General features: G+C 43.9%; 2 protein-coding genes and 1 long non-coding RNA gene across 4 annotated transcripts in view; all 3 read left to right on the top strand.

The window, feature by feature from the left end:
* The first annotated feature begins 1,906 nt into the window (after positions 1-1,906).
* Positions 1,907-11,872, top strand: pld3 (phospholipase D family member 3). The gene is made up of 12 exons (XM_080845395.1): positions 1,907-2,029; positions 4,600-4,680; positions 4,903-4,953; positions 5,471-5,622; positions 6,931-7,111; positions 7,536-7,653; positions 8,003-8,130; positions 8,519-8,716; positions 9,232-9,371; positions 9,687-9,849; positions 10,122-10,221; positions 10,341-11,872. The coding sequence occupies exons 2-12, from the start codon at positions 4,654-4,656 to the stop codon at positions 10,538-10,540; spliced, it is 1,458 nt and encodes a 485-aa protein (XP_080701521.1). The 5' UTR covers positions 1,907-2,029; positions 4,600-4,653; the 3' UTR covers positions 10,541-11,872.
* Positions 11,873-15,121: 3,249 nt separating this feature from the next.
* LOC308369757 lies at positions 15,122-18,520 on the top strand. Of its 2 annotated transcripts, none has more exons than XR_013968763.1 (4): positions 15,122-15,157; positions 16,547-16,781; positions 17,233-17,364; positions 18,047-18,520. It is a non-coding gene; the product is annotated as an uncharacterized lncRNA (long non-coding RNA). The 2 variants fall into 2 exon arrangements; XR_013968764.1 differs by having other exon boundaries at positions 15,145-15,157; positions 16,550-16,781.
* Positions 18,521-23,461: 4,941 nt separating this feature from the next.
* The window catches only part of prx (periaxin), a 29,372-nt gene continuing 29,152 nt past the window's right edge, over positions 23,462-23,681 (top strand). Inside the window, exon 1 of the mRNA XM_080845145.1 lies at positions 23,462-23,607. The gene's annotated coding sequence lies outside the window, so the exon portion shown is untranslated. The remainder of the gene's footprint in view (positions 23,608-23,681) is intronic.

Raw genomic sequence — 23,681 nt, 5'->3', positions numbered from 1 at the left:
TGGCACCATGTGGCAAGGCTCTAAACTGAGGACTTTCCCAAACTGAACACACAGCAGAGAAGACATTTATAAAAAACATGTGAAGAATTCATTAAGCATGGCGTTTCTGACATCACGTTTTACACTTTTTCATTAGAACACTTGCCCTACCACCTATGACCTGCTTGTCATTTACAGGCCATTGCATTCAGACAGTTTACCTAGGCCCTTTATGGTATTTTTGGCTTAGAAAGAGTTCTAACTGAGTAAAATGACCTGGAAGCCTCTGAGTGGAAGCCATGATGAGGGCTGGTTCAATTCTCTTAACGTTTATGAAAGGTGAATTAGTGTTTCCTTTTGTATCTCATTTCGCATCGAGTACACAGGTCTATCCTTCACAAAAGGAAAGGAGATAGTAGCTACTGCCCCAGAAGTCCTTGCAGCAGCAGCTGCCCAATCAACAACCGATATACATGGCTCACGTCACTAACATTCACCTATAGTCGGATTCCTAAATCTTTATTAATTCTACTTCACATATTTCCTTGACCTCAGGACTTTTTCCATCGAGGTCAAGGAAAAGTCATTAGGAAAAGACGGTAGGTTCGACTACCCGACCGCAGCCCGAAATCCAACGCACTAGGATGAAATTTCAGTTTAGAATCGATTTAGTATAGGCTATCTTTATTAAGTGAAATAAAACTGACAACACAATGAAGTCAGAGGCACTAGTGATATGCTACTTAAATTCGTTTAGGCTACATAACATGCCCCCTTAGCATAAATATATTCCGTTAATTTTTTACATGTAGTCTAGTGCTGAACTAACTAACTGGACAAATTAGGCTGTATTTTTTCTGTAATGTGGCCAGATTCGTTCCTACAGGTCCTATTTGTTGTTCATTAATTATACCTTCTCTGTGTGTCGGTCGGAAAACGACGTTGGACAGAGAGGGATGTGATACTTAATGCCTGCTTTGCAAGGTGCTTGGATATCCGGGCCAGTTTTTCACGCACTAGTTCTACACACCTGACCATATCCTGGAGGAGTAGCGACGGTTCCTGACTCTGAAAGACTCGCCCTTTAACTGACAGATCACTCCCTTCTTACGTTGCCATCGTTTCAGACGTTTATGAATTCAGTTAGCCTACTGAGCGTAAAAAGTTTATGCATGGCCAGGCCAACGTATAAACGGCCTGTTGTGTTTTTGAGATGGTTTAAAATAGCATACCGAGTTATTATTAGAACAACTGCTAACTGATTGTGTTGCCGTTATAGATATTGATTATAAACATTGTTCGGTTTTTAACAGCAGGTCTACCTCTTTTTTCTTAAGATAATGGAAAATGTATTTTATTCTTCTTATGCAGCCTTCTATAGTTTTTTTTTTTTTTTACAAGTAGGCTAGATTCGCCTGTGAATATGCCAAGGTGTGGTTTGGTGATTCTAAAATACATCCTAGGCCTACTGTTAAATGCTCCGAAAAGAAAAGGGCTACTGAGTTGCCATTTAATTCATTTTTCAGTATAGCCTAGGTTGTCTATATTCTTTGCCTACTTACGTATTGTAGTATATATTCGGTTACAGCTGAAACCGACACATAACTTTTGTTTTGAAGTAGGCCTACTAAAGCTGGTTTTCACTAACTTAATTCGACCCAGCATAGGTTTGGGCTAATCACTAGAAATCCCGCATAGTCGACTCTTTGTCTCTGTTCTGAATAGACTATCCTATGGCGTCCTCTGCTGGCCAAATTAGCACACTGTAGGTTACTCCTTTCAGCAGGCCGACCGTCACACAGAGGTCTTTCTGTTGAAATGGTTGAAAGCAGTATGCGTCAGATGCGTCCTGCGCTCCTATAGGCCGCACGAGCAAGAGTAATCACATGACCAAGCTGCTCGGCGTAGGCTAACCGTAGAAGGAACTCTTGCCAAACACCAAGCTTTTAGTGCTGCTGAAGTGGAAACGAAGCCGCTCGAAAAACGTAAATCTACATTTCAAACGGTTTGTTAATGACCAGCTGAGATCTGACTGCAACGCTCCTTCTAGGTATGTTGTCATTTGTCTTTGAAACGTGCTCCCCAATATAGTTTTTGCCATTGTTTTGGTCTGTTTTGATTGAAACAAACAAACAAGCCACTGCGCCTTTTCCAATATCGTTCTTTTTAATCAGCCAAGCCAGCATTCTAATTAGTTTAGTGAGAGACATGGAGAACTAGGCTAATGCTTCTTTACCTCACGACTCTACCTGTTCAGACTGCAAAGTCAATCTCACCATTAACCTTTGTTGTAAGTCTACACAATGCGTACACAATTTAAGTAGGACTCCCTTTAATCAAGCACCAGCAACCATATGTGTCAGTAAAAAAGCCAGCATTTAATGCTGTTTGTTGTAGGCGTCATGGAAAGACTGTAGGTCTAGGCCCACTAAGCCTTATTTATAAATATAAATGTATTCTCTATTTGATGTTATCCAATATGACGGCAGACGTGTCATCAGTAGTCAAGTGGTATGGATTTGATGCAGTGGGCTAGAATCCAATGCAATGAGGAACATCAGTGACTGCTGACTCTATCACGTTTTTTTTGTGTGTGTTTACATTGAATCTAAACCAAGCATTTGGCTTTGAATGCTCTACCAAGGGTTGTCTGAAAATGTTGGTTTTGAACCCACTCTTTGTCTCTACTTCACTGTCACACACACACACACACACACACACACACACACACACACACACACACACAAGCAGGAACTAAAAATAGGCTACTTTACTTGTCCTTGTCAGTATTTCTATTTGATAACTGGCTTTGTGTTTACAGAAAGAAAGGTTGCCCATAGACCGGCGTGTTTTTGTGCAAAGTGCAGCACATGAATTCAAGCTCCCACAATTGAATTTGCCTCTCTAAATGGAGCATTTGTCCTTCCAAAAACTTCACTGTTATTGTGCTGGACCTCATTCCAGTGGCACCAAGGCCACAGCATAGTTCCTACAAAGGATTCTAAATAGTACTGAGCTGTTCTGAAAGTCTTACAATTATTATTTGTTACTCATATTATTTTGTGACTATTTGATTGTGTTGGAAAAGATGGTTAAAAGAAAGACATAATTGCTGAAGAGAAATGCTGGTCTATGTAGCAGACGTATCATACTATTCAGCATTCTCTCCGGAAGGCCCAGCACGAGATCAGATTCACTGTGTCTTTTTGGGATCAGTTGATGTGACTCATGTGATGTGTTTCCCCTTAACCCAACGGCAAATCACTAGCCACAGCACAGAGACGAAACAAGTAGAACAGGAATAGAAAGAGGGATAGAGAAAGAGAGGGGTGATGTTTTTTTCTAATTGTTCATTGCTGGTACATTATATTAATAATTAAATAAAATTAAATGTTATATAATTCTGAATAATGGCATTGACAACCATATTAGTCATAAACAGAATGCTAATGAAATTACTTTGAATTGGATTGAGTATTAGAGGGAGATACTTAAGGAATGTGTTTGAGAGAAAGAGACAGACAGACAGAGAAATTGATCGACACACTGAGTTTGAAAGGGACAGACAGACAGACAGACAGACAGACAGAGAGTGAATTTGAAAGGGAGAGACAGACAGTGAAAGAGAGAGTTTGAAAGAGACAGATAGACAGACAGACAGACAGAGTTTGTAAGGGAGAGGCCGACAGAGAGAGTGGGTTTGAGAGGGAGAGACCGCCAGACAGAGTGAGTGGGTTTGAGAAAGAGAGACACACAGACAGACAGAGAGAGTGAGTTGGAGAGGGAGAGACTGAGAAAGTGCGTTTGAGAAAGTGTGTGTGTTGGAGAGAGACAGACAGAGTGAGTGAGTTGGAGAGAGTGTGCCTTTGAGAGAGAGTGTGTGTCTTTGAGAGAGAGAGAGTGTGTGTGTTTGAGAGAAAGAGTGTGTGTTTGAGAGTGTGTGTGTGATTGATTGATAGAGAGAGAGAGAGAGAGAGAGAGAGAGAGAGAGAGAGAGAGAGAGTGTGTGTGTTGGTTTGAGAGAGAGAGAGAGAGAGTGTGTGTGTGTGTTGGAGAGAGAGAGTGTGTGGGTTTGAGAATGAAAGAGAGAGTGTGTGTGTTGGAGAGAGAGAGAGAGAGAGTGTGTGGGTTTGAGAGAGAGAGAGTGAGTGTTAGAGAGAGAGAGAGAGAGAGAGAGAGTGTGTGTGTGTGTGTGTGTGTGTGGGTGGGTTTGAGTTTGAGAGCGGGAGAGAGTGTGTGTGTTGGAGAGAGAGAGAGGCACGGTCAACAGCCACCAGTCCCTCTATGTCTGCAGAGGACCTGCTGCCTGCCAGTATGTTCCCCATTATAGAGAGGCCACGCCCCCCATGACTGTAGAAATATCAGGCTCACGTAGGGGCGACCATGGCCCCACACAAACACACACACACACACACACACACACACACACACACACACACACACACACACACACACACACACACACACACACACACACACAAATGCAAAGGGACACTACATACAGCTGGAGTTGCATGTAAGGTGCTGTTCAGACTGACAGAACACAAAGAAACACGCAGTAAGGTGCTCCTAACGTACTGAATCTCACCCTGAGGGCTCTGGCCTCCTCCTCTTTTCCAGAGCTGCTTCTCGCCGATGTGAAGGTCTTATGAACTGCTAGTCACGACCACAAGGATGAGCTCTGACGTTGCATATGAGAAGGTAAACTATTCAGAAAAGCCTGACTGTACTCCTGACACAACACATACAACCTCTTTCAGTGGGTTAAGGCTTTGCATCTATTTACACCCACAATGATTAACATCTGAAATGATGAGTTGCTCTGTGGGTCCTTGGAGTTTTTGAGATTGAGGTATTTAGTTGTACTCAACATCTGGTCATTCAGTTTCTATTTTCCCTTTTTCTTCCTGGTTCTTCCAAAAGATGTCCGATGTGGAGTCGGTCAGGGGAGAGGGACTCGCTAAGTCACAGACGGTAATTGTTTTATATCTTGTTTTTAAATATCTAAAGGCCACAGTCATAAACATTCCTAGCAAGAGAGGTTCAGGCCAGTACTGTCATCATCAATTGTGTGTGTAAAGTGTAAGCTTTTGGTTGGAAAAGTTATTTTGTAGTGCAGAAAGCTTTTAGAGAAACAGGACTTTAAAAGGGAAGTCCTTAGCCATGGCGGGAAAGGGTTCATGTCACAAAGACGTGTCTCAGAAACCTACAGAGATTTATGACATTGCAGTAAACTTCTTGGTTTCCCAGCAGCAGAAGAGTACCACTGGTTTCATATTTATATGACCCCCCCCCCCCCCCCTCTCTGTCTTGCTCTCTTCCTCTCCATCTCTGTGTTTCTCTCTGTTTATCCTTCTCTCTCTGTTTCTCCATCATTACACTTCTACACGTCACTTACCTCACTTCACTTCTATCTCTCTTTATCCATCACTCTCACCCCTTCCTCTCCTCCTTCCTTTCTTCCTTCCCCCCTCCCTTCCTTTGTGCTCAGTATTTCAGGTGCCTCCTGCTCTTCACCAGCCTGACCACGGTGCTGCTGGCCCTCCTCTTCATCCAGGCCCTGCTGGTGCCGGGTCTGCCCGCCTCCAAAGAAACTACAAGCCCCAGACTCGTCCTGCCTCGCTCCTGCTCCGACCCGTGCAGGTACGATGGCAGACAAGAAAAGAGAGAAAAGGAGAATCACAGAGGCAGCAGTGTCTCAGCGCCTCTCCATTCCCTGGCTCGATGCATAACATGGGTTTTGATATGTGCGTGGTTCATGTTTGTGTCGTTTATAAGACGGCGTGTTTCGATTGCGATGCTTCTTGCCCACCACCTACGCATTGTTGTACGTGTAAATACACATCAATCACTGAGTGTGATTCGGTGCAGGCACATTGTGACTCATTGAGTGTTTGAAGTTATGTGACAAATTGCCGAGATACACTTAAAGGGCTGATGTTGTTATGTGATGCACTTAAAGGGCTGATGTTATTATTTCTTTGAGTTAAGACATTTCACTGTAATGATTAACGACTCACGGGCAGTCAGTCGGTGTATGTTGCAGAACAAAAGTGTTTTTGAAAGCATTAATAAATGTGGCTAGATTTAAATACCCGAATAGCAGCTCACTTCAGAACAGATGATGCCCTGATTTGGGGTGACTCCATGCAAGATGAGGGCTGGTTCTACACCACAACCCATTGCATTGCTATCTGGATTAACGTCAGCATGGTTTTCAATGGGGAAACAATACAAACCACAGTGCTATGCTATGAGCCGTGTTGGGCAAGCTATCAAGCTATGAGCTATGAAAGCATAGCTTTGCAATCTGCTAACTACTTCACACAGGATGAAGTTGTGCTACAGCAAAGCTACTCTACAGAGAAGTCTTGGTTGGTTAACTAAAGCGACTTAGAAAAAGCAGTTCAAACTACTTCGTAAAATGCCAAAAAAGTAATTGAATTACTTTAATCACTATGCAAATATAGTATAATATAGTTTGACTACCAGCAAGATATTGCGAAATGTAATTAAGCTACTAGTTTAAATACATGTACTCCACTCCAACACTGGCTGTGTGGAACAACAGTCTGAGCATATATTTCAGGATGTCAGTGTTGTGACCTGTGAAATATTGACTAACCTATCAGAAATGTGGTGGCTGACTGAATGCCACGTCTGCCGCAAGATCAACCACGGCAGGTGCACAGCAGTTCCTGCCTCTTTATATTGGTTCTGCTTTCTCAAGGATGCACTCTGCCTGGGACTTGGAGACTTCTGGTTTTGGTGGTTGATGGCAGTCAGTCAGTCAGTCAGTCAGGCAGTCAGTCACCTGTGTAGTGGTGGACTGCATGAGGCCAAGTTGTAAAACAATAAAATAATGAAAATGTCTGCGTTTGAGCGGGACCACATGTAGCTCTTTGGTGTGTCATGCAGTAATGCTAGGGTTGGTCTTTGCTCTGGCTGTAGGATCTCTTTGGTGGAGAGCATCCCAGAGGGGTTGGAGTTCAACTCTAGTGTGACGCACCCCTCCATCTACGACACCTGGCTCCGACTGATCCAAGGGGCTGAGAGCAGCCTGGACATCGCCTCCTTCTACTGGACCATGACCAACAACGACACGAGAACCAAGGAGCCCTCAGCCAAACCGGTGAGACTGTGAACTCCATAAAGGAGTGCTGGCTGTTTAATTGGGTCAACCAAAATGTGGATACTATTTTTATTAAAATGTTTTTGCCAGCTTGGTTTTCTCATGAAAATGCCAATATTGTAACAACAAACGTCCAAAGAACCTCGGTAAAGCCTATGTAACCATTTTGCCCTAAATGGCACTATGATAGCATAGGATAAAGGGTTCTTGCTTGGTCTGTGACTTCACTGTACATATTTTTGTTTCCTTGTCAAGGAACGGATTTTTTTCAGTTCTACAAGTTCAATACATATGGGTGTGCTCTCTCAGCTCAGGGGGGGCCGGGTTGTTTTTTTGCCATTATCCACAAACAATTTTGAAAAAACACGATTACTTTACTAAAAGACTGTTATTATTATTCATCTGGTGTTGACTTTTCCCCCAGGGTGAGGACATCCTAGAGGAACTGGGTAAGCTATCTGGTACTCTGCCAGTCCGTATTGCCGTCAGTACTCCCACAGGATCTCAACCGAAGGAGAACCTCGAGTTTCTCATCAGCTCAGGTAAAGGGGGCCGATTATCCTAGGTCCATTTGTTTGTGAACCATTTCCAGTGTTACATTCCTGCACAACTTCTGTATTTGTACAATTGTTCTAAACTATATCTGTCATACCACACATTACTTCCGGCTTGTTGTGGAGTTATTCTCATGAATAATCTCAATACCTGAAAAAGCCAGTAAGAGTTTCAGATTCAGATCCTCTAAATGTGACTCCAGAATTGTGGAATGTTTTGGAAAGTTACTGTTCATACATTTATGTCAAGCACCACATTGAAAAGAATTACAAAAAGGTCCGTTCAGATTGCCTACAATACCCAGCATGCCCTGTGTAAATGACTTCTGATTCCCAGGTGCCCTGGTGCGGAATGTGAACATGAAAGCGCTGACCACAGGCGTGTTGCACACTAAGTTCTGGGTGGTGGATAAGAAGCATATCTACATCGGCAGCGCTAACATGGACTGGAGATCTCTCACGCAGGTAAGTGTCAAACTGATAACCTGGAGTGGGAAGTCCTTGTGCGGAGAATAAAGATCCACAAGTTTTTAAGTTGACCATCTGAAGCGTGTCATTAGCTCAGAGCTGAAAGCAGGCTGCAGTCTGTAGGCTGCTGGACCAAAAACAAGCAATTTCTTCACCAGGATTTGAACTTTTTTTTTAATTTTTTTTTTTACATTTGCTGATAACAAATTAATTGGCCCTAGCTTTACCCTGCTTGATGCCACAATGATGATGATGATAACTAAATGGAATCCTTCTAAAGTTGTTGACAAGGCCTGTGTTGTCTGTGTCAAGGCCTTATTTTGGCTTCTACTAATATTGATGTGTTTTCATAATCCCTCTTCATGTGTGACTGCTGTTTGAGCAGGTGAAGGAACTGGGTGCAGTGGTGTATGACTGTGGCTGTTTGGCAGAAGACCTGGGCAAGATCTTTGAGGCGTACTGGTACATGGGTGAGTCGGCGAGCATCCCCTCTCCGTGGCCCAGTGACTACAACACCGCCTACAACAAAGACACGCCCATGGAGCTACAGCTCAACGGAACAGATTCGCTTGTCTACTTCTCGGTAGGGGATGCCAGAGACAATGAAATGTTTTGAATTCATATATAAATTCAATCAAATGCAATATTAATTCAATAACTCCTGTAGTCCTGCTTTAATGTTTATGTGTAGATAGCTTGTAAATACCCCTCCAAAGTAAACTTGAGCAAGAGCCAAATTGTGTTCTGTCGTAGAACTAAAAGCATGCAGTGGAGCAAGATGGAGGCTAAAAATTCAGTTCAAAGCATAGATCGATTATATTTATGCCACAACAATAGCTAATTAAATCTCATAACTTCCTCTCTGGTGAAGGTATATAGGCTGTGCCCTTAGCGTCCTGCTCCAAGCTCAGATGGCCAATTAGCTATTCTTGCAAAACAAATTGCTGTTTTCAAACTGTGTTTGTGTTAGAACTCTGTGTTAGAACTTTTTTTTTTTTTTTTTGCAAAAATAGATCACTCACAGCTTTTTAACTGGTATAGGCATACACCCTCACCGTCTTGCTCCGAGCTCAGACGACCTCTGTGTTTGTGTTGCAGAGTTCCCCACCCTCCTTCTGTGCAGAGGGCAGGACTGGGGACCTGGACTCCATCCTCACTGTCATTGGAGACGCGCAGCAGTTCGTCTACATCGCCGTCATGAACTACCTGCCCACCATGGAGTTCTCCCACCCCAAACGGTGAGAGACCCTCAGTGTGACCTTTAACCCCAAAGTGATTTCTTCTTGGTATTCCCCAAATAACCCCTACTTGACGGTGTATGTAGCATTTGGATTTAGAGTTTAATCTTCTGAAAACTGGGGGAAATGTCACATAGCAGAGCTGTGACCCCATGATATTTGATATGCCTCTATAACTTCAATTCCATCCCGTAGAAAGTTGTCAGCTAATGCGACCGCACTTGTCAGCTGTTGATGGTATAACAGCATTTCAGACCTCCTCTGGACGAGCCGACAGTAGCTAACCTTTGACCTCTGTTCTCTCCTCACCCTCAGCTACTGGGCGGACATCGACACGCAGCTGCGTCGTGCGGCGTACGAGCGTAAGGTGCACGTGCGCCTCCTGATCAGCTGCTGGGGCAGCACCTCCCCCATGATGTTCCCCTTCCTGCGTTCCCTTGCGTCCGTGCAGGACCCCAAGACCCTGGATATCCAGGTGGTGAGTAACCTGCACGAACACCCAGCACACAGATGAAGACCTCTCTTTCTGTTTCTTTTCTGTCTTTCTCTTTGTTTGTTCTTTCTTTCTTTCGTTTTTTCCATGACCGTCAGATGTTCAGTGTCTTTACCTGGACATGTACAGCACTTGGGTTAGATTTGGTTTGTTTTAAAATGTGCTTTTTACATAAACTTACTTTCTTCACAACTTTTAATGGATGTGCATTAACTGTCTTCACTGTACATTCATTATCGCCTTGATCTGTCATACAGAAAATCTTCAATGTGCCTGCCACACCAAAGCAGAAACATATTCCCTATGCCAGGGTCAATCACAACAAGTACATGGTCACTGATAAAGTGGCTTACATTGGTATGTACAGTATTTGTACTGTTAATCTGTAAAAGTCAAAAGAAATATGTTGATACATAAAAAGCAATTTTAACATTGTCCAGCATTTACCAGTATTAAATGTCGCCCTGGTTGTGCAGGAACCTCTAACTGGTCCGGGGACTACTTCGTGAACACGGCAGGATCAGCACTGGTGGTGAATCAGACCCAGGCCCAGTCTGAGGAGCAGTCGGTCCAGCAGCAGCTCCAGGCTGTGTTCGAAAGGGACTGGGAGTCTCCATACAGTACCCTGCTGAAGCACAGTACCGCGGACCGGACAGACCTGTGCCATATTGCCTAATGCTGCCCCCTCTCCCCTCCTCACTCATCAGGCTTGTCAAGCCACACAAGGCAGCTCTACACTTGGCCTGATTGATTCCCAAAGGGAGTTATTTTTTTTAATATCTGTTTTTCTTTTAACACACAACCTCTAAGAACCAGCATCATCTATGTTGTCTTAATAGGGAAATCTAATCGTGTGATATTGTTGCCAAATGTTTTTAATTGCGCTAGGTTGTGGCGATAGCATTTGGTACCCTAATGTTGCCCTTGCAGGTCCACCTCTGCAGTGAATATGTCAACCCTTCCTTGTTCTGTTGTGTGGGTTGGGAGAACAGAAGTGAATCCTATGCTGGATAATCCGTTAGGAAGCATTCAGTGTGTCCAAGTCGAAGAGCAGAGTTGGTCAAAATTCCACTATGCCACTAAAGCTAATCTGCTAGTGAAGCAGGTCTATGCATCTTGTGTAGACTATGATTAGCTGAATATACTAGGAGTCAGGGTCAGGGGTTTCTCTCCTTCCTCTGTTTCTGCTTGACATGCAATGGCCTCCTGCTGCTCAGTTTGGGCTTCTGGCCAATCTTTTCATATCTTTGATAGTTGAATGGTACAACTCTGTGGGCTTTAGCAATTTTCTATGATGAATGCACTAATAAGAATATACTGGACTATGGATTTGCGATTGTGGCACAGATGTATACCAAGTCATACAGGGGCCCTGTATGGTATTGGGATAAATGTTTTGGAACATGATTTTTTTTTTTTAAGAATGAACAGACTAAACTTTTTTTACTTTTTACTTTGCACAATTAGATTTTTCTAAGAAGGTTAAGGTACATAGATTTTACAAATCCACTCATTGGTATCTCTACAACAAACAGTGTTTTATGATGCATCAACTGGATTATATTGTTATATTTGCAAAACCTTCGGTATTACCTTTTTGGCATGGACTCTTAACGCTTCAAACATCCAAACCTCTGAAATGGACATGTACACTTTCTCTTACGTGATTGATCCAGATACTTGGTCGATGGCAAATCATTGATTTAATCTCAGGAAACTTGTGAACAGGGTGTGGGTAGTTTTATTTGCCTGTTTTGTTTGTTTGTGGGTTTGGTTCATCAGATTCATCAACTGAAAAAAGTTCTTTAGCTTCCACATTGTAGATAAGTCAGAATAATGAATCACAGCTGTTACTCTATTTTTTTTATTTTTTTTGCCAAACAACTCACTATGGGTATTAAAAACAATATTTTAGGGTTTTTTCTTGTTATTTTAATATTGAATCTGAATCTTGAGTCTGACATTTGTTCATTTTTAACAAACCTGTTGGAGTTATCACAGTTTTGTATTTAAAATAAATGGGTCTGTTGAAATTATTATTGTTATTTACATTATTTAGAACAGTCTTCCACTTCCTGAAAACATCAGCTTTGGCAAATAACCTCATATTTATATATATATATAGTTTAATAAATACACATTAAATTCCATAACACCAACTTTCATAAATCTTTACCATCATTATAAATTGCAAATAGCCAGGTGCATCCATACAGGATGGGGACAGGCAGAGCATCCACATAATCTTGTGCAAAGCTGTGGCAGCATAACCAAAGGGAGGAACCCGAGGCAGAGGGGGGGCCCAATGGTGTCTTTGGCCTGTGTGTGTGTTCAAGTGTGTGCTGCATCGTTGCGATCCTCAGTAGTGCAGGTAGTCGTGTGAGCTCTGTCCATTGCAGGAAGACGGGCCATAGGTACGGAAGGGAGGCATCTGTGCTTCGGACATCCAGCTGTTAGGATCGGGCCACTGATACGGATGGGCCTCAGCCTCATATGGGACGTACTGGAAATGGAGAATGTTCAAGTGTTAGAGTGAAGCACTAATGATAAGATAATGGGTCGAATTAATATAAGTAATGAATACTAATAAGCTAACCACCAATGACATTCTTTTTATGAATGGTCTAGGCTGAAATTACTGAAATAACTAACATGCTATTTTGTGCTTCCTTACCTGGAGGACATATTCGCCACCAGCCTGTACAGCTTGGTCCCTGAATGTAGGATAGGCAGCTCCTAAGTTCACACCCTGATCGTTCACCATGTCTTGGGGCATGTGTTCTTCACCATCTTGGCCTTCTGCAATACTCTGAGTAAGAACTTGGGTTAGAATGTCCTGGGTGACCATATCTTCAAGTAAAAAGTCCTGGGCTTCTGCCAGGAAGTCCTGTGGTGGGATCGCATCCTGCTCACCCATGGGGTCTTGAGAGGACAGCAACAACAGCTGATTCAGGGATCCCTCTTGACAATCCTTATCCTGTGGTCTGCAAGGCCCAGGAGTGGCGTCATGAAGGGGCTTAACTGTTGGCTGATTCCCACAGAAGTTACTGATGTATGACAATATGGACTTGCCCAGGGATCTTTCCCTGTGAGTCCCAGTTAAAATAGAGTAACCCGCAGCACCCTCTTCTCCATCTGTGCTCTTGTTAGGTGCTGGGCATTTGTCCAGGTCGGTGACCTCTCCATCAGGAGTGTGATAGGCTTGACCAGACTCCTCTGAAGAGATTTCAATGTCCTGCTCATCCACGATGCACAGATCGTCCAGCTGCTGTGTGGTCTTGCGGACTTGGTTGTAGACCAGATTGTGCTGGCTGTGTACTGCGGAAGTTGCACCACAGTTGTTAGCAGCAATCTTTCCAGCAAAGGCGGCCTGACAGCTCCCACTGTGAAACTGATGTTCCTGTTTCCCCGCTGTGCGTTGAGGCTGGTAAGCAGCCCTCGGTTGAGGTTGGGGCTGTGTCTCTGTTTGGAGACGGTGTGATCTTGCTCCATCTCCACCAGAGGTTCTGGTTGGGGTCACTGCCTCCTGCAGACATCTACGAGACATTTCGTAGTAGTGCTTGTACTCCTGTGCAGCACGTAAGTGGTGCATGGTGACAAAGTGATGGCGCAGAGCTGAGCTGGGGTTGATCCTCTGGTGCGAGTCCAAGGTTAGCGTTCGCTTCAGGAGTTCCACCATGCAGTGTCGGTCCACAATATCTGCAGCTATCTCCTCATTACGAAATCCCTCATCTGTTTGAGGAATGTCTACAGACTCAAGTTCATCAAGAGAGCTGAAGATGTACTTCCGTCGCTCAGTAGAACCCTCTTTCTGCGTGGACTTGGCGACTCCGCCTTTGGCAAGTGAACCAGGTGACTTTAGCTGCCATTTAGGTGCTCCACGGCTGTTATTCATGAGGTTGAAAAATTGATGGACCTTACAAGCTGAATTGAGGAGATGGGTGTGTGGAGTTCCCTGGGTTTCACAAATGTAGCGCACTTGGTCATATTCTGACTCTCCAGGGTAAAGAGGCCAGCCAAGAAAAAGCTCTGCTATTATACAGCCAAGGGACCACATATCCACCTTTTCACAGAATGGAAGTCCAAGAAGTATTTCTGGTGATCGGTAGAATCTGGTTGGACACAAAAAGTAAACTTACTTAGTCTTGTCACAAAATTAACTGTGCATATCTTAAGTTATTAAAAAAAACTCAAACTATTAATCTCAGTAGCTAAAACACTTAAGGCCTATACCTTGACTGGATGTATGGCTCTCTTACAAAACGGACTTCGTTGAAAAGACTTGCTGAACCGAAGTCGATCACCTTGACACGGAAGGGATGGCGAAACTGATCCACGATCATGACATTCTCTGGTTTTAGATCAGCGTGAATGATTGCTAACTCCTTTAGTTTAGCAAGAGCTCTAAGTACTTGATAAGTTATCGTCCGAATATTGCGAGTGGCTAATGGTCTAAATCCATTCTCTTTTTGAAGCTGATACAGATTCTTCTCCAACAGCTCAAATACCAGGTAATGAGAACCCTGGCCAGGAAAAGCCTCAAAGAATTTTACGATGTGACTCCTTTCTAAATTTACAGTGGAAAGGACGGATATAAGTTTCAATTCATTCTTAATTACACGACTTTTGTGGACATCGGTCTTCATAATTTTTACCGCAACCAATTCTCCGTCGCTTCCCCTCCAACATTTTGCCACTTTACCAAAAGTTCCTCTCCCAACAATGTCCAAAACGTGGTAAACCTCTGTTTCAGAATAAATGTCTGACATTTTTGTGAGACAGTCGTAAACATGTAGTCTAAGCAAGATTTAATTCAATAATAAACATCACAGAATTGTTCCATATTAGAAGAACGCTAGATGTAACAATTATCAGCGTTCCATCATGGGTTCTTTGTCAAAATGTATCGGCGCAATTTAGGAGGAGCAACTTTTATGTAAAAAACATATGTTCCGTACCGGACAGGTAAAATTACCCCGTCATAAGTGAAATAAATACAGAAAACACAAATGTATGCTCTTGATGACTGTAATAGGCTATAATAATAGGTCATCTCTATGTTCAATACCATTATAATATCACCCACAATATATCTCATGTTGTCAGAGCGTACACTTGTGTTGTCTATACAACGTGTCTATAGCAGCCTAATTATAGCCAGTTATTTTCAGCACCACATCCAAAAAAGGCGATTCCACTGCCCGCCCGCCAATTGTCTTTTATATTACGGCCCAGCTGGCTAAAGGAGGGGCGAGCACGCAGACAGAGCTTCCAGAAGGAGCGAAAGATGGCGGTAAGTAGGTCTTAGAACACTGTGTTACTTTAGTTTTAAGATATATTTACAAATATATTTGCAACGGTATACCTTACAGACTGATAAGGCAATGCGCTGATACATTGCATATTGTTTATGGTTAGACTAGAGCGTAGGTAATGGTCTTATTTTCTGTAGTATAGCGGTTCTTTGTCCAATGAACTTGAGTTCTCACCGAAAGTTTCATTTTGGTGTTATCCACATAATTCTGATACTTGTAGCGTTTCTTTTTAAATCAGCATCCTTTCCGGTCATTTTTCAGCACCAATTGTTGATTAGTTTATCCAAGCTATAATCGACTAGTTTGACCTTTTTTCCCCATGGAATCACCCAGTTAGAGGGGAACTTGTCGTAGATTTAGCATTTTAAATCAGAACTCTTTATGGGAAATCAGATATGTTATATTGTCCTTGAAAATTGATTTGTTCCTAGAAATTCTTATATGCCTATCGTAACAGTTCTATTTTGTTTCGTGCACGGTAATTACCGACATATTACGGGCGTAAGCCAAATGTACACTTCCATGTTAAATAGGCAACAGGAGAAACTAATTAGTTTCGTTGTAACAAATGATTTTAACAGTGCCACTACGGTTGTAACTGTTCTTTCGAAGGGGTAGGGTGGGGTGGTAGTCAAACGTTTTGCTTTTAATGTCATATAGTGGAACGTTAAAATGCAATACTGCATGTTGTTCAATAGGCCGAGTAAGACTGAACAATAGATTACATCTCGGTAAGAAGGTAATTGCAATGAATACACATCTCTTCAAGTGTTCTAGGGTCAAATAGTTCAATTCAGTAATGTCTTTGTCATTTATTTTCTTTAAAATAGGCTTCCTTAAAAATCTGAAAATCAGTACCTGTCTGATACACTCAAACATCCTAGTTTAACAGACGTTTATGTGTCCTTTGTCTTGAACTGTTTAATGTTGCCTCGAGGTAGCAATAAGACATAATAATCCTTTGTTACTGTAGCGAGTACTCAACACAAGGGGGCGATACTACTGCCTGGTCCAGGAGGAGGAGCGCAAAGTAGAAACGCTGCTTCTTTCTTTCCGTTTTCTTTTATTTTCTGTTCCTTCCGTTGCGGTATTCCTCTTATACTGCTAAGCTACTATACTTAGACTAGATTTGAAATACATTTTGTTGATCCGTTGTAACGTCTATAGCTCTTCATAAGCATTCCGTTTGCTTAATAATAATAATAATACAATGATGTCAGTGAAATACAATTATCAGTCCTATCAAAACAACATGCATTTAAGTTGGCATTTTAAGTTGAATTAAAATCATAACAACCAGGTGTCTGTGGTCTCAACATTCACTTCTTCCTCCTCTTTCTTCCTCTGTGGGGGTGAATGCAATGTAGCAGCACCCAGCCCTCACATGCTTCATGTGAACAGACTGGAGGTGACGCCCTGCCTGCCCAGGGGGATGGCCATCCACACCAAAGGGTGGGCCTGAGCGGAAGCCCCTGCAGGACCAGGATGTCCTGAGTTAAGGGCAGAGTTGTTTAGAGGAGCATGGCATACTCCCCTCTCTGCCCTTTAACCCATGATGGCATGGACATAATGCCATGCCAGGACAAGATGATGTAACAGGAAGTGAGTATACCAGTGAAGAAACAGTCTTTGTAGGCTATGGAATAGGATAGAATCCTTCATGAATCCTTGATGGAAAATTCGTTATCTTAAGTACAACCTTATCATACAAACATATGTCATACAAGTTAAGTAATGATAATAAATAAGTCAACAAATCTGCCAAAAGTTTGTATTTTTTTCTGATGCCAGTAGCGACATTGAACAGCTTTTATGTAAATGGTCATCTGGTGTACACAAACACACTGTTACTAATGAATAGGTCTTTAATTAATTATAATACTGTATGATATCGCTTTTGCCAAATTTAGAGACAAATCTGATGGCAAGCTTCTGTTTCATTGTAAGGCCTCTGATGAGTGTAGTGTGTTGTGATGGAAACAGTTTGCTGTGGTGATTAAGAACTTTGTAATTGTTTTAGGCTATTTTTGGTAACCGTGTGACTCTTCCACAGCACAGCAGCATCAGTATGGTGATGACAGCCTGTTCCAGCCTCACGTCAGTCTGAGATGGAGGAAATTATGATCGCTGTGTTTACACTAAGCAACAGATGAGTGGAACTTCCCACTATGTCTTCAGCTTGGAGGTATAAGTCGTGTCTGTTTGTGCGTGTGTGTGTGTCTGTGTCTGATTCTACTTAAGACTCCTGAAGGATTTACATAAACATTCATGGCTGTTGCATGGACTCAGGAACAATAAAGATCATTAAAGAAATACTATACAGAGTTTTAAGGACTTTGTTTATGTGTCTGACTTTAAACTGCGCTTTAATTACCAGCCTGCCCTGGCAGTGGGTAGGCCTGGTGACGAGGGTGCGGACAGCAGTTCTGTGGATGTCCCCTCTGTTCCTCACGGACCTCGTCCTGGGGTTTTGGGGTCTTCACTACAACACCTGAAGGGCCTTGTGATGAGGGCAGTTATAAGGATGCAACCTGGTTTCTGGTTTGCAGCCCATGTTACCACCCTCAAACCAGGCCCCATAGTGTGGTGTGTGTGTGTTAGTGTGTGTGCGTGTGTTTGTGTTTGTGCGTGTGTCTGTCTGCATGTACGCACCTCACCCACGGGAGAGTGAGAGAGTGGGTGGGATTGGGTTGGTACCCTCTTCCAAATTGCTTGTAATGTGGTAATGAGATTTGATCCAGATTGATATCAGCCACTGTCTGCTGCGTATGTTCAAGTCTAGGTTTGTTTGTTTGGGTTTTGTTTGTTGTTCAAGCTGCAGCTATTTCAGTAAAGATATAACAAACCATGTTTTATTCTGTTTTCAGCACCTCTGTGGTTATTTCAAAGGCATCAAGACTTACTTTGTTCTCTGAAGAAATGACTGATAAAAGAGGACAACGCCTGATGTCAGAGATCAGCACATCCTCTTCACAAGCGTCAATCTGAGCCAGATCTGCAAGATCTATGGGCCATTGCAGAAGACAGCCTTCACTTATACAGACACTGATTCACTACAGATATGAACCAGAAGCATACGTGGACAAACACACATTATTTCAGCTAATTTACAAATGACCATCTTGGACAGAATTGACTTCAGTTTGAGAAATTAAATCAATTACTATTAATGATAGAATCAAAGAATATCTCAAGCCGGTACATTCTGTGTCTTTCACCTCTCCTATATATGTCATGTTGTTGTGAGGAGGACTTGCTTGATGTATTGTTGCTCCTCAGCAGGTCCTTTCCCTGTGTTATGGCAAACTGTCCTCTGGTGGTTTGAAATAAATCGTCTCCTTCACCAGAGTCTCTTCCTTGTTTGTCTTCCTCTGGTGTGACAGACTTTCACATTAAATTACACCGTTTTCCCTGACATTTCTATGGCTAATTGAGTTATCCAGTAATACATTACAGCGGTCCGGCTCGGTTGGGTTACAAACAGTCTCACGGTGGCTGAGCAACAGCTAATTTGGTTAGTAATGTTTCTTTAAATAACCCATCAATATTGGATTGAGCTCATAGCAACAGACAATAGAAGGTGAAGTCTCACAAAGTTTTAACCCTGTTCTTAAAAACAGAACTTGCCCCTATACCCCATATTTGGGAAAAGTAATCTTAAGGTCTGAGCAAACCTTCTACACCTACAAGTGGGGTAATAAAACTTTTTCTCCTTTCTCATGCTTTCTGTGCGAATATGTACGTCCAAATCATCTAAAGTGTTCTGCTCATTGTTACCCAATCATACACAGATATTGCTTCTGATGTCTTCAAGTCCCCAAGCAGGTGCATCTGGAGAATCAGATTAGACTGTGAGTAAATGTCAACTGTCAGCCTCTCACATTTCTGCAGTCAGTCAGCCAGTGAGACACCCAATGCCAACTCTCTGTGTGACTGGAAACAAACAGTCGAGCCCTGACTATGTGCTGTCACTGGTCTTAATCACTACTCAAGCTGGCACCAGGTCCCCATTAGTGAGAGATCTCTGCCCTCATAGAGTGGGTTTTTGGACAAGGGCTTTGCCTTGCTTGCACCCCCTCCCCTCCCCACTCCACCAACCTCACACCTGCACGATCAAAGTGTGGCCCGACCTGACTGATCTGTCAGGGCCTGCTCACAAAGGCCTCAACACCTGTGTGGTGGTGATGTGCTGGGTTTCACATGCTGCTTCCACAGAAGTACTACAGACAGGTGGATGTGCTGTCAAACCTATATAACTATACATTATGGCTATAGAACATCTTACATCTCTTTACAATGTATGGTCTCTGATTGGCTGGTCTCTGTCTTTTAAGTATGGCTAAAACTTCATCTCCTCAAATTTTTTTTTTCACTATTCGTTCGTGCACCACTTCTGAACACATGATGATTCAACGGGCTGATGAGCCACATGGACATGGAGCTGTGGAATCATGTCACCGCTGTTGCTCCGCACCCCCTTGTTGCTGTGTTTGTGACGGGGGGTGGCTGTGAGCAAACGTGTTTTTCTTCTTTTGATGACATTGTGGGTGAGTCTGCGCTGGGTCGGCCAGGAGGTCTGCTGGCCAGCGCGCCCTAAGCCCCCATAACAAGGCCCTGCTGCTCCGGCGCTAAAGCTGTCCCACCGCTGGACAAAGGACGGGCTTTAGTGTGGAGGCCCCAAACTGCTGACACGTAGGTTGAGCTAATACAGCATTCTATCCTGTCTCCCTTATGTCGCCCCTCTCTCTTGCCCTCTCTCTCTCTCTCACTCTCTTTCTCTCCCTCCATCCCTATCTGTTTCTGTTCCCTCCTCTTTCTCTCATTCTCTCTCTATCTCTCTCTCTCTCTCTGCCCTTTTTTCTAAACCCGAGACCCTCTCTTTCTCCCCACATGCTAGCTGGTAGCTGGTCCGCTACCACTCCTTTGACAGAAGGGGTTGACTTACGAGAGCCTGTCCATCTTGTTTTGATTTTTCGCAGGCATCTGACTCCTTTAGTCCCCACCCCAACTCTCTTTTGTTGTCGTTTTGTTGTTCTTTGTTGTCGTCCTGAGGTGTTCTCTGCGTGTCGTGTGTGAGTGTGTGTGTGTTTGTCCTGAGTCCACACAAGACCATGTGTGACTGCCTGCGTGGGATATTCAGAGTCACCTGGACACCTTCCTCCAGTGCAGGTTTGTGGAGAACTTAGGGTGGGGGGGTGGGGGGGGGGGGGATGGGGGTGGCGGTGGGGGGCACCAATGGAGGGGAACATTTTACTTTCATGGTGTTTATTTTCTTTTCATAAACAATCATCTTACCACCTGCTTCCAATGAAGAATAGATATAGACTAAGATTTTGGGGTTGAGGTTATAGTTTACATGTAGATATGTGTCAGGTTAGGCACTAGTTGACAGGTAGGTGAGGTTAAACATAGTTGACAATTTTGTTTCAGGTTTGTTAAATATTTGTTAAATTGCTGTTATTTTAAGATTATAATATTTCATTGACAATATTTAATTGGGTTGAAGGACTATCTTGTGTGTCGCAGAACACGTGCTTAGTGATGCTTACTATTATTTCTTTGTGGGAATGACAGGTTTCCCATCAAAATAAAATGTCATAACTCTACATAATAGGTCTCAAAATGGAAACTATTTAGCTTTAAACAGCTTTTGTTACACAACGAATACAGGAGTTTGTGTGGTATATTTTTCACCAAACCTGAAAGGAAGGCTGTTATTTGGTTTTAATCGCAATGGCATTTCATTTCATGCCTTTGCAAAGGTGTGAAGTGTTTTAATTTACCAGATATGGCAACAAAGCTGGCCCTTTGATAAAATACTGCATCAATTAGCATATTTCAGGTTCAGATTTAATCTCTTACAACACATGCCCTGTTTGCTCTGTAGTGTTTGTGAGTATGTGTGTTTGTTTCAGACATGTGCTATGTCTAGTATCACCACCACCTTGTTGTGTTCAGGGATGAGTGTGGTCTTAGGGGAAGTTGAGAACATTTCTCACACATCTTCATTAGGCAGCACAAGATCTATCATTCATCTTACTCCTGCTCTCTCTTGCTTTACTTTCTCTGTCTCTGTCTCTCTCTCTGTCTCGCTCTCTCTCTCTCTCTCACACACACACACACACACACACTAACACACACACACTTGCTGTCTCTATCTCTCTGGCCCTTTCTCTTCATGTAACTTATCGCCTGTTTCTCAACATCTTCTCTCTCTTTTTTCTTCCTCTCTTTCTCCCCCTCCCTCTCTCTTTATCTTCCTCTCTCTCTGCCTCCCTCTCTCTTTCCCTTCCTGTCTCTCTTTTTTTCTCTCTCCCTCCCTCCTCTCTCTCTTTTTCTCTCTCTCTCCCTCCCTCCCTCTCCCTGTCTTTTCCTCTTGGTGTTCTTGTTTTGACTACAAACATACACTGATGAGTAAGATGAAGAATCAGAGGGAAACAATGGGAGATGGTTTGGGTTGACAGTGGATGTAGTGCACCCCTTATCACAAGGATGGCCCTCCTAGTGGCTTATCTCCAGTGGTCTGTTTCCTTCCCAAGCACAGGTTCAACTCCTGGGACGAGAACAGGAAGGATGAGGCTTCAAGTTCCTCTCCTCACCTGTTTTTGTCCCCTTCTTGCTACAGTATTTTCAGTGAATCACTTTACTTGCTTTGATTTGCCATTTCTCAGCAGCAGATGTTCATAAACAAAATGGCTGGACAGTATAATTGTTTTGGTGCTAGCATCTCTAGCACACTGCAGCCACAATGAGTGGGTTTAGAATTGTCTTTTCTCTGTCTTCTCTGGGGGTGAAGCTGAATAGACAAGGCAGATGAAGACCTGGCATGGTTAAGCGCTACTCGCTCTTTCTTTAGGTATGAGGACAAGAGAGTGACAAGGCTGACATTCTTCTGAAGTTCCGCAGGTACTGGTATAACTAATTCAACACCATGTCCTGTGCCATTTAAAACTACTTTTGGGGTGTTGCTGCCTCCTCCCTCGCGTGTTGCTCTCCACATCTCATCTGAGCGGCCTAACCCAGTCATACCCTCGGCATTATTTTCTTGGCCTGATTATCTGCTGACGACAGGGGGTTGCTCTGCCCGCCAGGACACCCCCATGTTTGCCAAACCGTCCAGCAACACCCCCCCCCCCCCCCCTCCCCCGCCCTCTCCCACCTAACCTCATGCCACCCCCCAGCCTCACCTAAACTGCCCCGTCACCCACTTTCCAGGGTGGGTTCCAGCCTGCCTTCTACTGCCTTCCCGGTTAAATCCCTCTTTTTGTGCCTGGCAGGCAGATGGGCAGAATAAGCACAACGCAAACACCTGGCAGCGGACGCACACAAACACTCCGGCCTGGACGAGATCTGGAATTCCATTCGCAGCACTGGCCATGGCTTGGCGCTGCCACCTGCAGTCCAGTACCCTGTGATCAGGAACAGGACAGACATCGCAACGTTGGGCACAACCCCAGGAGCTTTGGGTTTCATCCGCCCCCACCCCCGCAATTCACCCCCACCCTACGACCCCCACCCTACCGGGAACCGTGCCCACCCCCCTCCCCACACCCCGTGGAACCTGATCGAACACGCCCTGGAGATGAGACGAGTTCGGGAACGCAGTGGCGTGTGTGCAGAAGAAGAAAAAAAACTATACAGGTGTTAGGCTCAAAACAACAGCTGCTGGTGTCCAGAAGTGCCTCATGATTTTTCTCCAAAAATAACACAGCAATTTTTGGTCTCTTTGGACTAAAAATAGCCCCGTGAAGGCATTCGTCTGCAGTGCAGAGGGTCTGCAGCTGAGGTTCGTCTCTGTTTTTATCCATTTTTATCTTTTTCTTTTGGTATTCAGCTGTCACTACTCTGAGTCAGCAGAGGAGGTAAACAATGGCTGGAGACTTCAGCAAAGCGCCACTTGTGGATTACCTGAGGCATGTATAGAGTTGTTTTTGTTTGTTTTAGTTTGTGTGTGTGTGTGAGAGAGAGAGAGAGAGAGAGAGAGAGGTCGTGTGTGCATATGCAAGAGAGAGTGAGAGTGTGTGTGTGCATCCTCTCTCATACACTTACTCAAACACAGAGACACTAGTCCAGTCCAAGTCTGGGCTTTTCCAAACCCGCCCTCCGCTCCTCGGCTCCTGCCCCACCTTCTGCCCCCACTCCCCGACTCCTGCCCCACCTCTCGGCACACCATATATGGGGCATCCCCCTGCGGCTCGACCAATTGGCTCACTAACCGCCTCCCCCGGGGATGTCATGGCACTTGTTTAGGTGTCCCAGCTAAGTGAGAGCCCAGTCTGGGGTTAGTCTGCCTGTACACTGGGGGGGAGAGGAATAAGAGTGGACGAGTCGATGAGTGGAACCACAGATTTAAACCGCAGATTCAAAACACTGACGCTGGAGACGAGAGCTCAGTGAGAGCTGGGAAGAGAAACTGGGCAAAAGACAGGTACGAGAGGGGTGTTGTGTGGACGGTGGGTGTTGTGAGGCAGGTAGGAGAGGGGTGTTGTGTGGACGGTGGGT

The sequence above is a fragment of the Sprattus sprattus genome, assembly GCF_963457725.1.
Source record: "Sprattus sprattus genome assembly, chromosome: 9".
Taxonomy (NCBI): domain Eukaryota; kingdom Metazoa; phylum Chordata; class Actinopteri; order Clupeiformes; family Clupeidae; genus Sprattus; species Sprattus sprattus.
This window is presented reverse-complemented; position numbering and strand designations above follow the sequence as displayed.

What these genes read in the sequence shown, in the direction of transcription:
- pld3 (XM_080845395.1), top strand. Translation starts at nt 4,654, where the DNA reads ATGAGCTCTGACGTTGCATATGAGAAG. An exon ending in AGGAGCCCTCAGCCAAACCG is followed by an intron (nt 7,112 to 7,535) that starts GTGAGACTGTGA and finishes CTTTTCCCCCAG; the next exon opens with GGTGAGGACATCCTAGAGGA. An exon ending in GAGTTCTCCCACCCCAAACG is followed by an intron (nt 9,372 to 9,686) that starts GTGAGAGACCCT and finishes CCTCACCCTCAG; the next exon opens with CTACTGGGCGGACATCGACA.